Consider the following 12,782-nt stretch of genomic DNA (forward strand, 5'->3'; position numbering starts at 1 on the left):
CTATATTACTCTTCATATAAATCTTCAAAACCGTACTTTGTTCAACTACCACTACTTTATGTTAGCACCATACACTACCCTTAAAGAGTGTAACTTAACTTTACGTGTAAGTAGCTACTATGTCTAACAGGTTACAGACCATCTACGTGAGCCCTAAAGTTTGCCAGAGGCGGATTCTAAAATACCTGACAATGGTGTGGATTATAAAATTACCAACGTTGTCTTTTCAATAAAAAAAGATATTTTAAAAATTTACAAAACAATTAAGTTGGCAAGAAGGCATTTGTTTCTTTGTCAAACAAATTTGTCAAAAGTAGGAACTACATGCAAGCATTCAGTTGCTCTGAATTCCTCTGGGCAAGAATCGTCTTATACATAAACAGAAGTTGTACAGATTTATACAAACAAAATACTTCATAGAGAAGTAAGTTCCGTTCAAAAGAGTGAAAAGGTGAGGAGAATATATATTATTTATATTACAAGAATAAAGAATATTTTCTTTCTCAGCTTACCTGGTCACGCAATGTCGCTTTCTATAGATATTTCAGCTGCCGCGTTAAAATCGAAGAAGACGATGAATTATATAAGACTATTTAAAGTTAACATGATTATAAGCCTGAAAATTATGAAAAAATTTACAAACAGAACAAAAGATCAACAGTCGAACGCCGTTCTTTAGTGAGGTCAATAGCAGTACTAATCTGCCGGTACTTCGCACTATATTTTTCTCAACTATCGATTCTAGTTGTTTTAATAGGGTATTGAATACAGTGGTGAGAAATATTCGCAGCAGATTTTATTGCTAGAACAAAAAAGCAATGGGGATTACTGTTCAAGTAGACAAGAACCTACATTTTGCTAAAGACAGTACTAACAGTCACTGGTGTCAATATCACTTAACAAAGATGTTTTTAAATATTTGCAAGACAATTAAAATAAGACAGGAAGTTTTTGTTTCTTTTTGAATGACTTCGTTAAAAATAAGAATTTGCATTTTTATTGTTTGACCAGAATATGTATTTCTCTTAGTGTATAACGGACGACTATAACTAAACTTTACATGATTAACTCTCCTTGTAGAACTAATGAAACATGCCTCGCCTAACTCAAGATAGAGAGACGCGCATTTACACTAAATGGATAAATTCAAAGCTTAAAAAGGTATTTATAGAAGAATTACGGTTTTAATCAAGTGTAAAAATTAATGTATTTTTGGATAATTTTTCTTTTCCAGGAGCATATTTCAATTGAGAATTCGATCGAAGACTTGCAAGATGGTCTTGTTTTAATTTCACTCGTTGAAGTCTTGTTAAATACAAAAATTGTAAGTTGTTGTGTTTTCTAATCAACTTTGAAGGAGAGCTGTTAAAATAATACGTTTCTTCTATCTCTATATAGAATGCAGAAGAACCAAAATTAAAATCCATAAACTCGAAAATGTCAAAAGGTTCTGGAGTTGTTAAAAGAAAAGGGTAATTCAAGCATGAACGACTTTTATAAAAATCAAAAGAAAATGAAGTGTGTTATTTTCTTTTTTAAAAACAGTTGCATTTTTCATAGTTAAGGTTATCCATTTACAAAATAAAGGACTGATCTCTACGAATTTTATTTCAGTTGCCCCTTACGATGAAAAATGAAGAAATTGTCGAAGGAAACGATACGCAAATTTTAGCTCTATTATGGGAGATTATATTGCACTTTCAGGTAAATTATATAAGTTTTTAATAAAAATAATATCTTGCTAAAGTGAACACACCTGGAGAATAGCATAAAGTAAAACATTGGTTTTTTTGTAAAACTTGTTGTTCCTTTACATTAAGTCTGCATTACAGAGAATAAAAAAGATAACACTTAATAAAAAAGGATGAAAATGTGACTTAAAAATGTCTATTATTTATTTGTTAGATTTATAGTGTTGTGCAAGATAAACAAAGCACAGCTATGAAACTTAAAGATACATCATCAAAAACAAAACCTCTTTTAAGTCAGGTTGAACAACATTTAATAAAATGGATGCAGAATGTTCTTCAAGGGTAAGCAGTAAATAGATAGTTATCAATCATTTATGACTTTTTCCTTAATGGTGAGCTAATTTAGAATGTCTGACTTCATCATGGTTGATGATCTTGAAAGCAGCTGGCAAGATGGTTTAGCATTTGTTTTTCTTCTATATGTTTTTCGGTAATGTGCCTATTATTATACTTCATTTTATAATTACATAGACTTTCATAAAACGAATATAAATTGTTTGACAACTTCTATCTTTGTAGTCCATCGTCTGTTGACTTACGCAAAGCGCTAAAAATGTCCGCTCAGGAGAAGCTGATGTACTCATTTAGTGTGGCAGAGGAGGAATTTGGGGTTCCTTGCTTGTTGGATCCTTTAGGTCTGAAAAATGAATTGATCACTTGAGTTGAATAAATTTAGCACGTAAACATGCTTGTAGTAGATAAGATTGTTTTAATATAGATGTTGAAAAAGACAAAGTTGATAAAGAACGAATGCTGATATATTTTTCTTCATTATACGAAGTCTTGAGAAATCATGAAGTAAAAATAAAGTCCAATAATGAAAAGGTTATATATTACCATGTATAAACATATGTCTGAGACAGTAACGTATGCTAACACGCTTTTTTTGTTCTAGACAACTCATCTTCTGTATTTAAGTGCTGCCGTCGTTTGTTTTATTGTTTTCGTTTGTGTCAATGCTAAAGTGTCTAAGTAGCACACAAAGCCCTTGTATTGTTAAATTCCATAAAACGAAAAGAAAGACAGTTTACTTTCAAATTTGAATGTTGAATTTGAAAAGGAAGACAGTATATTTTGAAAGTTGAAAGGTGTAAATCTCAACAATCAAGGAATTTTATTTGCTTTTATTAAAGAGTTTAAGATCTAATTAAAATGTACTCATGTTTCTCGAGCTTTCTTTTAATTGTCTCTTCAACATTTAAGCATCTTTCAATGATTTAAATTTTTTCTAAATGTGAAACTCAATTTACATCATTTTGTCTTTTTCTTTACACACCAAAAAAATAAATTCTGTATTGAGTATAATATCAAGAATTATTCAGACTGAGGTCAATTAATTGATGTTATCTGCCGAGGCGAAACTGAGGTGGTAAGTGACCGAGATCTTAATAAATCTTAATATCATGCGAAAGCCGAACATAATAATTGTTTTATCATACAATTCAATAATTGTTCTATAATACAATTATGAATGTAGAAGCCTTTAAATTATTTTTGTACAGTGCTTCGATGTAAAATAATGATGACGGTTTGCTTTCTTGTTGAAAACTTTCCCGAGCTTTCAAGAATTGAAACGCTTGCAAATTTGGAGAAAGATTCCGCCATTTGTCTTCTTACATAATTTTCAATGTTCTATAAGTGTAGTAATTGAAATTATTTGCAGACTTCAAGCCAATCATAATCAATATTACACGATTATTGTATAAAAATTAAAATTATTTTCTACAATATGCTGATCACACAATAAAATTGTTCAAACAGCATCCATGATATGGCAGCAGTTAAACACACGAATAAAGAACCAGCAAAAATTCACTTAAAATCCAATGGCAGGCTTTATTTAAATTGCATTATTTACTGTTCATATCTTACTGCATGATTAAGTATACCTTGGCAATATCTGATTTTAAACAGAAAGATATTAGAAAGGTTTAACAATTAGACTTTTAATTGTAATTTTTGTTCAAATTCTCTATTGTTGTGCGCAATGATGAAAGACATGGCGTTAAAGGATATTTTCATTTTGGTGTTACATATAATACAACATAAATTTGATGCTCAAATTGCAGCACATTAAGATTCAGCAAGTCAATTTTTTAAATTTTACCAGACTTACTCTGCAGTCTGCATGAATAAAAAAGTATCATATGAATGATTCTTTGTTTGGCATACATACACATTAACGTGTATGTATGTCAAAAGAAGAATGCATGCTTTATACTTTTCACTTATCTTTGTTGTAATAACTTAATTCTGTCATGTTTTGGCGACAACAAAGTTCATGTTAAGAATTTCATGTAATATCTATATTACTCTTCATATAAATCGACCAAACCGTACTTTGTTCAACTACTACTACTTTATGTCAGCACCATACACTACCCTTAAAGAGTGTAACTTAACTTTACATGTAAGTAGCTACTATGTCTAACAGGTTACAGACCATCTACGTGAGCCTTAAAGTTTGCCAGAGGCGATTCTAAAATACCTGACCATAGTGTGGATTATAAAAATACCAACGTTGTCTTTTCAATAAACAAAGATATTTTAAAAATTTACAAAACAATTAAGTTGGCAAGAAGGCATTTGTTTCTTTGTCAAACAAATTTGTCAAAAGTAGGAGCTACATGCAAACATTCAGTTGCTCTGAATTCCTCTAAGCAAGAATCGTTTTATACATAAACAGAAGTTGCACAGAGTTATACAAACAAAATACTTCATAGAGAAGTAAGTTCCATTCAAAAGAGTGAAGAGGTAAGGAAAATATATATTATTTATATTACAAGAATAAAGAATATTTTCTTTCTCAACTTACCTGGTCACGCAATGTCGCTTTCTATAGATATTTCAGCTGCCGCGTTAAAATCGAAGAAGACAATGAATTATATAAGACTATTTAAAGTTAACATGATTATAAGCCTGAAAATTATGAAAAAATTTACAAACAGAACAAAAGATCAACAGTCGAACGCCATTCTTTAATGAGGTCAATAGCAGTACTAATCTGCCGGTACTTAGCACTATATTTTTCTCAACTATTGATTCTAGTTGTTTTAATAGGGTATTGAATACAGTGGTGAGAAATATTCCTAGCAGATTTTATTGCTAGAACAAAAAAGCAATGGGGATTACTGTTCAAATAGACAAGAATCTACATTTTGCTAAGACACTACTAACAGTCACTGGTGTCAATATCACTTAACAAAGATGTTTTTAAATATTTGCAAGACAATTAAAATAAGACAGGAAGTTTTTGTTTCTTTTTGAATGACTTCCTTAAAAATAAGAATTTGCATTTTTATTGTTTGACCAGAATACGTATTTCTCTTAGTGTATAACGGACGACTATAACTAAACTTTACATGATTAACTCTCCATGTAGAGCTAATAAAACATGCCTCGCCTAACTCAAGATAGAGAGACGCGCATTTACACTAAATGGATAAATTCAAAGCTTAAAAAGGTATTTATAGAAGAATTACGGTTTAAATCAAGTGTAAAAATTAATGTATTTTTGGATAATTTTTCTTTTCCAGGAGCATATTTCAAATGAGAATTCGATCGAAGACTTGCAAGATGGTCGTGTTTTAATTTCACTCGTTGAAGTCTTGTTAAATACAAAAATTGTAAGTTGTTGTGTTTTCTAATCAACTTTGAAGGAGAGCTGTTAAAATGATACGTTTCTTTTATCTCTATATAGAATGCAGAAGAACCAAAATTAAAGATCCATAAACTCGAAAATGTCAAAAAGGTTCTGGAGTTGTTAAAAGAAAACGGGGTAATTCAAGCATGGACGACTTTTATAAAAATGAAACAAAAATGAAGTGTGTTATTTTCTTTTTTAAAAACAGTTGCATTTTTCATAGTTAAGGTTATCCATTTACAAAATAAAGGACTGATCTCTACGAATTTTATTTCAGTTGCCCCTTACGATGAAAAATGAAGAAATTGTCGAAGGAAACGATACGCAAATTTTAGCTCTATTATGGGAGATTATATTGCACTTTCAGGTAAATTATATAAAGTTTTTAATAAAAATAATATCTTGCTAAAGTGAACACACCTGGAGAATAGCATAAAGTAAAACATTGGTTTTTTTGTAAAACTTGTTGTTCCTTTACATTAAGTCTGCATTACGGAGAATAAAAAAGATAACACTTAATAAAAAAGGATGAAAATGTGACTTAAAATGTCTATTATTTATTTGTTAGATTTATAGTGTTGTGCAAGATAAACAAAGCACAGCTATGAAACTTAAAGATACATCATCACAAACAAAACCTCTTTTAAGTCAGGTTGAACAACATTTAATAAAATGGATGCAGAATGTTCTTCAAGGGTAAGCAGTAAATAGATAAATATCAATCATTTTATGTCTTTTTCCTTAATGGTGAGCTAATTTAGAATGTCTGACTTCATCATGGTTGATGATCTTGAAAGCAGCTGGCAAGATGGTTTAGCATTTGTTTTCCTTCTATATGTTTTTCGGTAATGTGGCTATTATTATACTTCATTTTATAATTACATATAGACTTTTATAAAACGAATATAAATTGTTTGACAACTTCTATCTTTGTAGTCCATCGTCTGTTGACTTACGCAAAGCACTAAAAATGTCCGCTCAGGAGAAGCTGATGTACTCATTTAGTGTGGCAGAGGAGGAATTTGGGGTTCCTTGCTTGTTGGATCCTTTAGGTTTGAAAAATGAATTGATCACTTGAGTTGAATAAATTTAGCCAGTAAACATGCTTGTAGTAGAAAAAAATTTTTAATATAGATGTTAAAGAAGGCGAAGTTGATAAAGAACGAATGCTGATATATTTTTCTTCATTATACGAAGTCTTGAGAAATCATGAAGTAAAAAAGCCTTCAGTAAAGCAAGAGGTATATGTTAGGATACAAGCATATGCCTGAAAGAGCTAGATGTTTGTTGAAATTATTTTTATGGTTTAGATTGAACATGAATCGATAACATTGCGTATTGGAAATGATGCCATGAAGGTTGAAATAACATCGAAAAATAAGTCTGCTTTGCTTATAATGAAGCTTTATTACACTGTCCTATATTCAATGAAAGGAGTGGAAGAGAGAATTAAGAAGATCGCAGAAAAGGAACCAAGTCAGGAAAGGGCTAGAGAATTGAGAGTGAGTTTGAGTTTCTTGTTTTCCTTGATGAATCATTCAGTAGATGTGTGGTGTCTGATTGAGAAAACAGATTGGATTTATTTTCCAATTTGTTTTATGTGACTTTACATTTATTAGTCTGTGCACGGTTTTTTATCTGAACCAAGGTTCTTTAAAAAACCTGTTGACCTGGAAGGTTAAAGTCTCTCGTATTTGAGTTGTTCATCTATAACATCAAATGACGAGTATACTCATTCAAGTTCCCAATGTTATTTGAGAGTCATACGATGTTCATAGTATGTTATCATTCTGTGGTCTGATGAAGTCAACAAAAATTGAAAGTGAAAATATGGCACAAGTTAATTGTCTTTATTTTCCCTCTATTTATTACATAAATACAATCTGATTTAAGCCTTCTACTTTTCAAAATGGCGTCAAATTAAACAATAAACAATTTTTGTATCTTTTGACAATATTTTACATGAAACCTTTGCACATACATGCTGAGTATAAGCCATATTGTTTTAAAAGTGTAGAATAAGGTTTTGTAGACCAACCTGTAGATTTTAGAAACGTGGAGCAATTAGACAACGATGTTCGTGGTTATATTATTCCTTCGAAAGAAACTGCAACAGAAACTCAAAACAAAGGTTAATTAGGTCTCAAATAAGGTTGAAAATACACGATGTGTAGATGGTATGAGAATATCCTCATCTTTTGCATTACGAGGAGTCTGCTCAATTTTAATAAAACTATTTCTGCTATTTTTAATAAAACCATTAATTGAATAATGAAATTTAGAATCACTTTAAAAACAACGAAGTTCTTGTGTAGGAAATGCTAATGGAAATGCAAGAAATACAGAAGATGATCGATGAGTTGAATGACGAAAATAAAAAGATTTCCTCATCCTCAAGTTTTGATCAAAAAGAAATTCTTGAAGTCCTGAAAGAATTTCGAGAACTGAGTAAACGATGGTCGGCACTTGTAAAATACAATGGTAAAGAGTTGTTTAAGTAAGAGAAATCGTTGTGAATAGAATTGCTTGTGAAAATGTTTTTAATTCTTTCCACCTTTTTTTTGCAGGCAGCCCGCCACGGTAGTTTCTAGAAGCATTGTTAACGTAAGTTTCATTGTCTATTTAAATGTTTTCTAGTTTTTTATCTTGGTTTAGTAAACTTTTTTTGCAGCTGTTATCCAGTATTTGGATATCTCGTATATTCTTAAACTATTTTTGCACCAAAAATTGCATTTTTCTTTTTGCATATTTTTGAACCTTATGAGCTACGTAAATTAAAATTTGATTTTGAAGTTTTATTATGAAGTGTTATTCTTAAATGAAGATATAATCTTCGCACTTTGCTGGACAATTTAAGCAATCGTCTCAGGACCTGAAAAAATCAGGTGACTCAACGGGATTCGAACCCATGACCTTTGCGGTGCCGGTGCAGTGCTCTGACCAACTGAGCTATGAAGTCACACAGTGGTGAGCAGGTCAATATTGTTAGGCTCATGTTTTCTCGTGAAAGGAATGTCGTATGAATGTTTTTATGCAGTGCGGCATTTGAAATTAAATGAAGATATGATCTCAGTTGGTCAGAGCACTGCACCGGCACCGCAGAGGTCATGGGTTCGAATCCCGTTGAGTCACCTGATTTTTTCAGGTCCTGAGACGATTGCTTAAATTGTCCAGCAAAGTGCGAAGATCATATCTTCATTTAATTTCAAATACCGCACTGCACAAAAACATTCATAAGTGTTATTCTGTTGATTAACCAACTTTGTTAGTGCAGCGCAATTTCCCAATGTTAATCGTTTTGTTACGTTGTCATAAATGTCAAAACCACAAGCTTTAGAATAAAGTGTCAACAATATTATAGACGGATCAATCTTTTAAAAATAAGTTTTACGGGAATATTTATTGTTTTCAAGAATCATTGGACTTGACTCGAATCCCTAATTTACCATTCCTTGTAAAAACGTTAGCTTTGTAGTGAAAGACATGAACATGATTTTGGCTATGATAAACGTTGCCTTTTCAAAACATAAAATGCGAAAATAGTCTGCAATGAAAATTATATTTTACAGAGTGCTCAACTGAAGATTGGAGACTACGTCATTGAGATTACGTCAGTGTCTTCCAATGACATCGTTGTAAAGTTTGTGGTCGTGTATTATGAAGTTATTACTATCATTCAAATGATTGAAGATAAAATGAAAATCATCGAGCAGGAACAATCAAGTTTAAAAACATCACAAATGGTTGATGTAAGTAACGTTTGAAAAGTGCTGTTCAACGCATGAATATGCCTTTGTCAAAAACATGTAATGTCTAACTGCTTTGCTACAAGAATCAATGTCAAATGATTTTGCTTTAGGAGATTGCTCAAATGATGAATCAAGTCCAAGAAATCAAGATTATTGAGTTAAAAGATCTCATGAGTGAAATGAAAATAGCTGAAAATGTTGACTCAGAAGAACTTGATGAATTGAATAAAGAGTTTAAAGAATTTCAGTCTTATGTTACACGAATGAACTCTTTAATCTTAAAAAAAAAGGTAAGTTGTTGACTTTTTGAACTTGTAACGATGTACTTCAATTTTCTAATATATTAGTTCGCAAAATTTGAAACCTTTTTTGTTTGTCAAGAATGAGCCTTTTATATCCTTCAATACACCATCCATGGAAATTGATGGCGATGATACAAAGAGAGCCTCAACTCATGACATCGTGTTAAGTTATAAAACTGCTTACCCCAACATATTGTCAGCGGTTGAAAGACTGGAAAAGAGGATCAACAAGATGCAAGCCGAGAATCCAAGCCAGAAAAACGCAAAAGCATTGAAAGTGAGTTTGTGCAATTTTTTTTTAATGATTTGTTGTCGTTTCGAAGTATGATCGTTTTATGAATACTGATTATTCTCATGACTTTATAAACTTGACAATTTCATTCAGGTAATCGACATAGAAATGCAAGAATTACATAAGGTTTTATGTCAAATGCACAATGAAATGTCTACATCCTTAGAAGTTGATCCAAAGGAATTTTCGAAAATCCATAATGAATTGGAAAAACTGATTGAGCGATGGTTGATACTTGTAAAAAACAATAATAAAGAAATCATGAGGTGAGGCAAGGAATTTCAAACAGTTCGTAATTAAACACGAAAACATTTATTAATTCTCTGCGATGTCCTTCAGACAACCAGCCATTGTTCGAGAAATCAAAACGAGAAAAACTGCTCATGTACGTAAGTCTGTAGAAATTTCTGTAATAAAAAAATTATAAGTAGAATGTTTCCATTGTTTCATAGAAATTTTTTATATTACATAGAAGTAAATTTCAGGTGCTAATCTTTTCTTTTAATTAATAATTAATTCATGAGAATATATTTTACTAATGTACGTGAATTTATCTAGAGATGGTCCACTGGAGTTTTGTGGGGAGAGTTTATATTATAATTATTCTCTATCTTGTCAAACTTTTTTTGTTAAATTTTGTTACCTTTTTGTTGCGATTGGGAGATTTTTAAAAATGCGTCCATTAAACACTGTCATAATCGATTTTGCTAGACTATCTGGTACATTAATATTTTGTAGTGAAATACGAACCCCGCCTGCACCTTCTCTAATCAAGACTAGGAGATATGTGTACCACTCCTTTATTTATCTACTTTGATTTCTTTTTAAAAGTTCTTTAAAAGGTTGAACAAGAAAAAGAAAAAGTATTATGATTTAGTTGTTACAAGAAAACTGAATATTATGTGCAGACAGAGTTTACCCATTGTTTTACAATATGAATCGGATCATCTTTCTTTCCTCCTAAATTTCTTAGTTCAGGAGGAGGGGGTGGGTGTGAAAATTCGCCTCAACACTTTTAAAGAGAGAAATAAGAAATCGTTAATTTAAGAACGCTTGACGGTAAATTTCAGTGGCAATAATTGAATGCCATTAAGAATTTCTTAATTAAACTGTTAAGATGGAAATAAGTGATGATAAAAAAGTTTTCCTAAACTTTTAATTTAGCAAGACTGTTAATCATACTCACGAAATATAACTTAGTCTTGGTTACAACTTTATAGAATAATTTTCACAGCTAAAATTATTTTAATAAATATATACAACTGTCTCAAGCAATTCATTTTTGGTCATCTAAAGAAAGTTTGTTGAGTGATTAATTTTTAATAAATTTATTGATTCTTCATATGATGTGTGAAAAATTGCATAATCTTGCGATAAAGTTTTATTTTACATTTACATATGTCAAACCATTTCTTTAGAGTGCTCATTTAACAATTGGGGACAAAGTTATTGAGATCGAATCTGTTTCCTCCAATGGAATTGTCATCAAATACAAGATTTTATATTATGAAATTATCACTATCATCGAAATGATTGAAAGTAACATTAAAGTAATTATAAAAGAAGAACCAAGTCAAAAAACGGCTGCATTACTTGATGTAAGTTGTTTTGAAAATTTAATAATTCTGATTTTATAAAAGAATATTTGGACTTCCCAAAATTATTAAACGACATGAGACTACGTGTTATCATCTAAATTATGTTTTGATAAAACAATTTTTTGCCCTAGGAGAATATTCAAAGACTACACCAGCTTCAAAAGAATATTTCAGAATTACATGAGCTCATTAGTAAGATAGAAGTGGCTAAAAATGTTGATTCAAATGAGCTTAAGGAATTACTAAATGAACACGAAGATTTCATAGCTCGTCTTACTGAAGTTAATGCTTTTATCTCAAACGAGAAAGAAAGGTTTGTATATTTATCACATTCTGTTGTCTTTCTTTTCAATAGAATATATCTTTACAAGTATAGTTATACATCAATCATTATATATTGTGTATCTAGGCAACCAGTTCTGGTCACAAAGACTGTGTATGAGACAAGTAGAGAGGAAGAAATTGTACGAAGTTTACATTCTCGAGTCAAATTGATTTTAACGTAAAAATTGTTTTCTCAACAAACATCATATCTTTCATGAGAAAGCTTTACAGGTTTTGTTTTTTTTGATGCATTGTTCAACCAAACGATTTGTTATCACATAATCTTAAAAAAATAATTGTATTTATTCTATATAACCATTATGTAAATATTAGAAAATTGTAGTTACATAGACGCGATTATTAGCCTGGCTAACGGCATTACATTTTACAGGATATTGTACATTTAATAAATAAAAGATATTTACTTCAATGCTCAAAAAAAGTCTATCTTCTACGAGATCAACAAAAATCTCATAATGCGAGACAGCAATTGCATTAACAATCATACATAGCATTGGTCATCAATTTTTCAATAAAACTCGCCGATAAACATAACATTACACAAGTAAGATAGTTAAGACAATCCCCTATATCTACGGAAATTTACATTAGTCCAAATACAACAAGATTACAGCCAATTTTCATTCTTTTGAAACTGATCCCGTGCTCTTATTTCTCTTCATTTAAATAGTTACTTATGAAATTAGAGTAAAAAAACTGCCAAAGCTGAGAATAATAGATTGAGCATCAGCCAGATAGCACAATAAAAGCATTGAATTCCAACAAATACGACTCTATAGTCTTTACCTCAACTGACTATTATTTAATGATCCTGAAATTTCTGTATGATTCACTTCAGCCTATATAATGTTCAATATAGCAAACGACATGTCTTCTACGTCATGTGCTAAGTCTATAATACTCCATACCTTCTCTGACAGAATGCTACTTTTTTGAACAGAAGATGCTTATGATACTAGCTGTACATGTTATGGATCTGTAGGCAGAAGAAACCTGAATTATTAAATATTTGCAGCTGAATTAAGTCAGCTCTGAATGCGATGTCCTTGTTACAGTAAAAAAAACAGACTTTTTCATATCACAGATCTAAATCTTAGCTAAC

At 30.8% G+C, this 12,782-nt stretch overlaps 2 protein-coding genes across 3 annotated transcripts; both read left to right on the top strand.

Moving 5' to 3' along the window:
• Positions 1-312: 312 nt before the first annotated feature.
• Positions 313-12,101, top strand: LOC124454228 (alpha-actinin-like protein 1). Of its 2 annotated transcripts, none has more exons than XM_047005033.1 (20): positions 313-451; positions 1,081-1,161; positions 1,235-1,324; positions 5,452-5,529; positions 5,672-5,761; positions 5,963-6,090; positions 6,156-6,239; positions 6,331-6,446; positions 6,529-6,635; positions 6,705-6,896; positions 7,710-7,891; positions 7,962-7,998; positions 8,964-9,143; positions 9,254-9,433; positions 9,525-9,722; positions 9,831-10,003; positions 10,077-10,122; positions 11,156-11,335; positions 11,467-11,648; positions 11,745-12,101. In XM_047005033.1, the coding sequence occupies exons 2-20, from the start codon at positions 1,093-1,095 to the stop codon at positions 11,839-11,841; spliced, it is 2,409 nt and encodes an 802-aa protein (XP_046860989.1). In that variant the 5' UTR covers positions 313-451; positions 1,081-1,092; the 3' UTR covers positions 11,842-12,101. The 2 variants fall into 2 exon arrangements, with proteins under 2 accessions (XP_046860989.1, XP_046860988.1); XM_047005032.1 differs by lacking the exons at positions 313-451; positions 1,081-1,161; positions 1,235-1,324 and adding exons at positions 4,363-4,505; positions 5,134-5,214; positions 5,288-5,377.
• LOC124454232 (alpha-actinin-4-like) lies at positions 1,590-2,898 on the top strand. The gene is made up of 6 exons (XM_047005038.1): positions 1,590-1,704; positions 1,906-2,033; positions 2,098-2,181; positions 2,271-2,386; positions 2,470-2,576; positions 2,647-2,898. The coding sequence occupies exons 1-6, from the start codon at positions 1,627-1,629 to the stop codon at positions 2,725-2,727; spliced, it is 594 nt and encodes a 197-aa protein (XP_046860994.1). The 5' UTR covers positions 1,590-1,626; the 3' UTR covers positions 2,728-2,898.
• Positions 12,102-12,782: the final 681 nt, after the last annotated feature.

Source organism: Xenia sp. Carnegie-2017, unplaced genomic scaffold (assembly GCF_021976095.1).
Source record: "Xenia sp. Carnegie-2017 unplaced genomic scaffold, XeniaSp_v1 HiC_scaffold_3, whole genome shotgun sequence".
NCBI lineage: Eukaryota > Metazoa > Cnidaria > Anthozoa > Malacalcyonacea > Xeniidae > Xenia > Xenia sp. Carnegie-2017.

Bases quoted from the DNA above. Each gene is read 5' to 3' on its own strand.
- LOC124454228 (XM_047005033.1), top strand. From the start codon at position 1,093: ATGCCTCGCCTAACTCAAGATAGAGAGACGCGCATTTACACTAAATGG. The intron at 1,325-5,451 runs GTAAGTTGTTGT...ATCTCTATATAG, and splicing joins TCTTGTTAAATACAAAAATT to AATGCAGAAGAACCAAAATT. The intron at 6,636-6,704 runs GTATATGTTAGG...TTTATGGTTTAG, and splicing joins AGCCTTCAGTAAAGCAAGAG to ATTGAACATGAATCGATAAC.
- LOC124454232 (XM_047005038.1), top strand. From the start codon at position 1,627: ATGAAAAATGAAGAAATTGTCGAAGGAAACGATACGCAAATTTTAGCT. The intron at 1,705-1,905 runs GTAAATTATATA...TTTATTTGTTAG, and splicing joins AGATTATATTGCACTTTCAG to ATTTATAGTGTTGTGCAAGA. The intron at 2,182-2,270 runs GTAATGTGCCTA...CTATCTTTGTAG, and splicing joins TTTCTTCTATATGTTTTTCG to TCCATCGTCTGTTGACTTAC.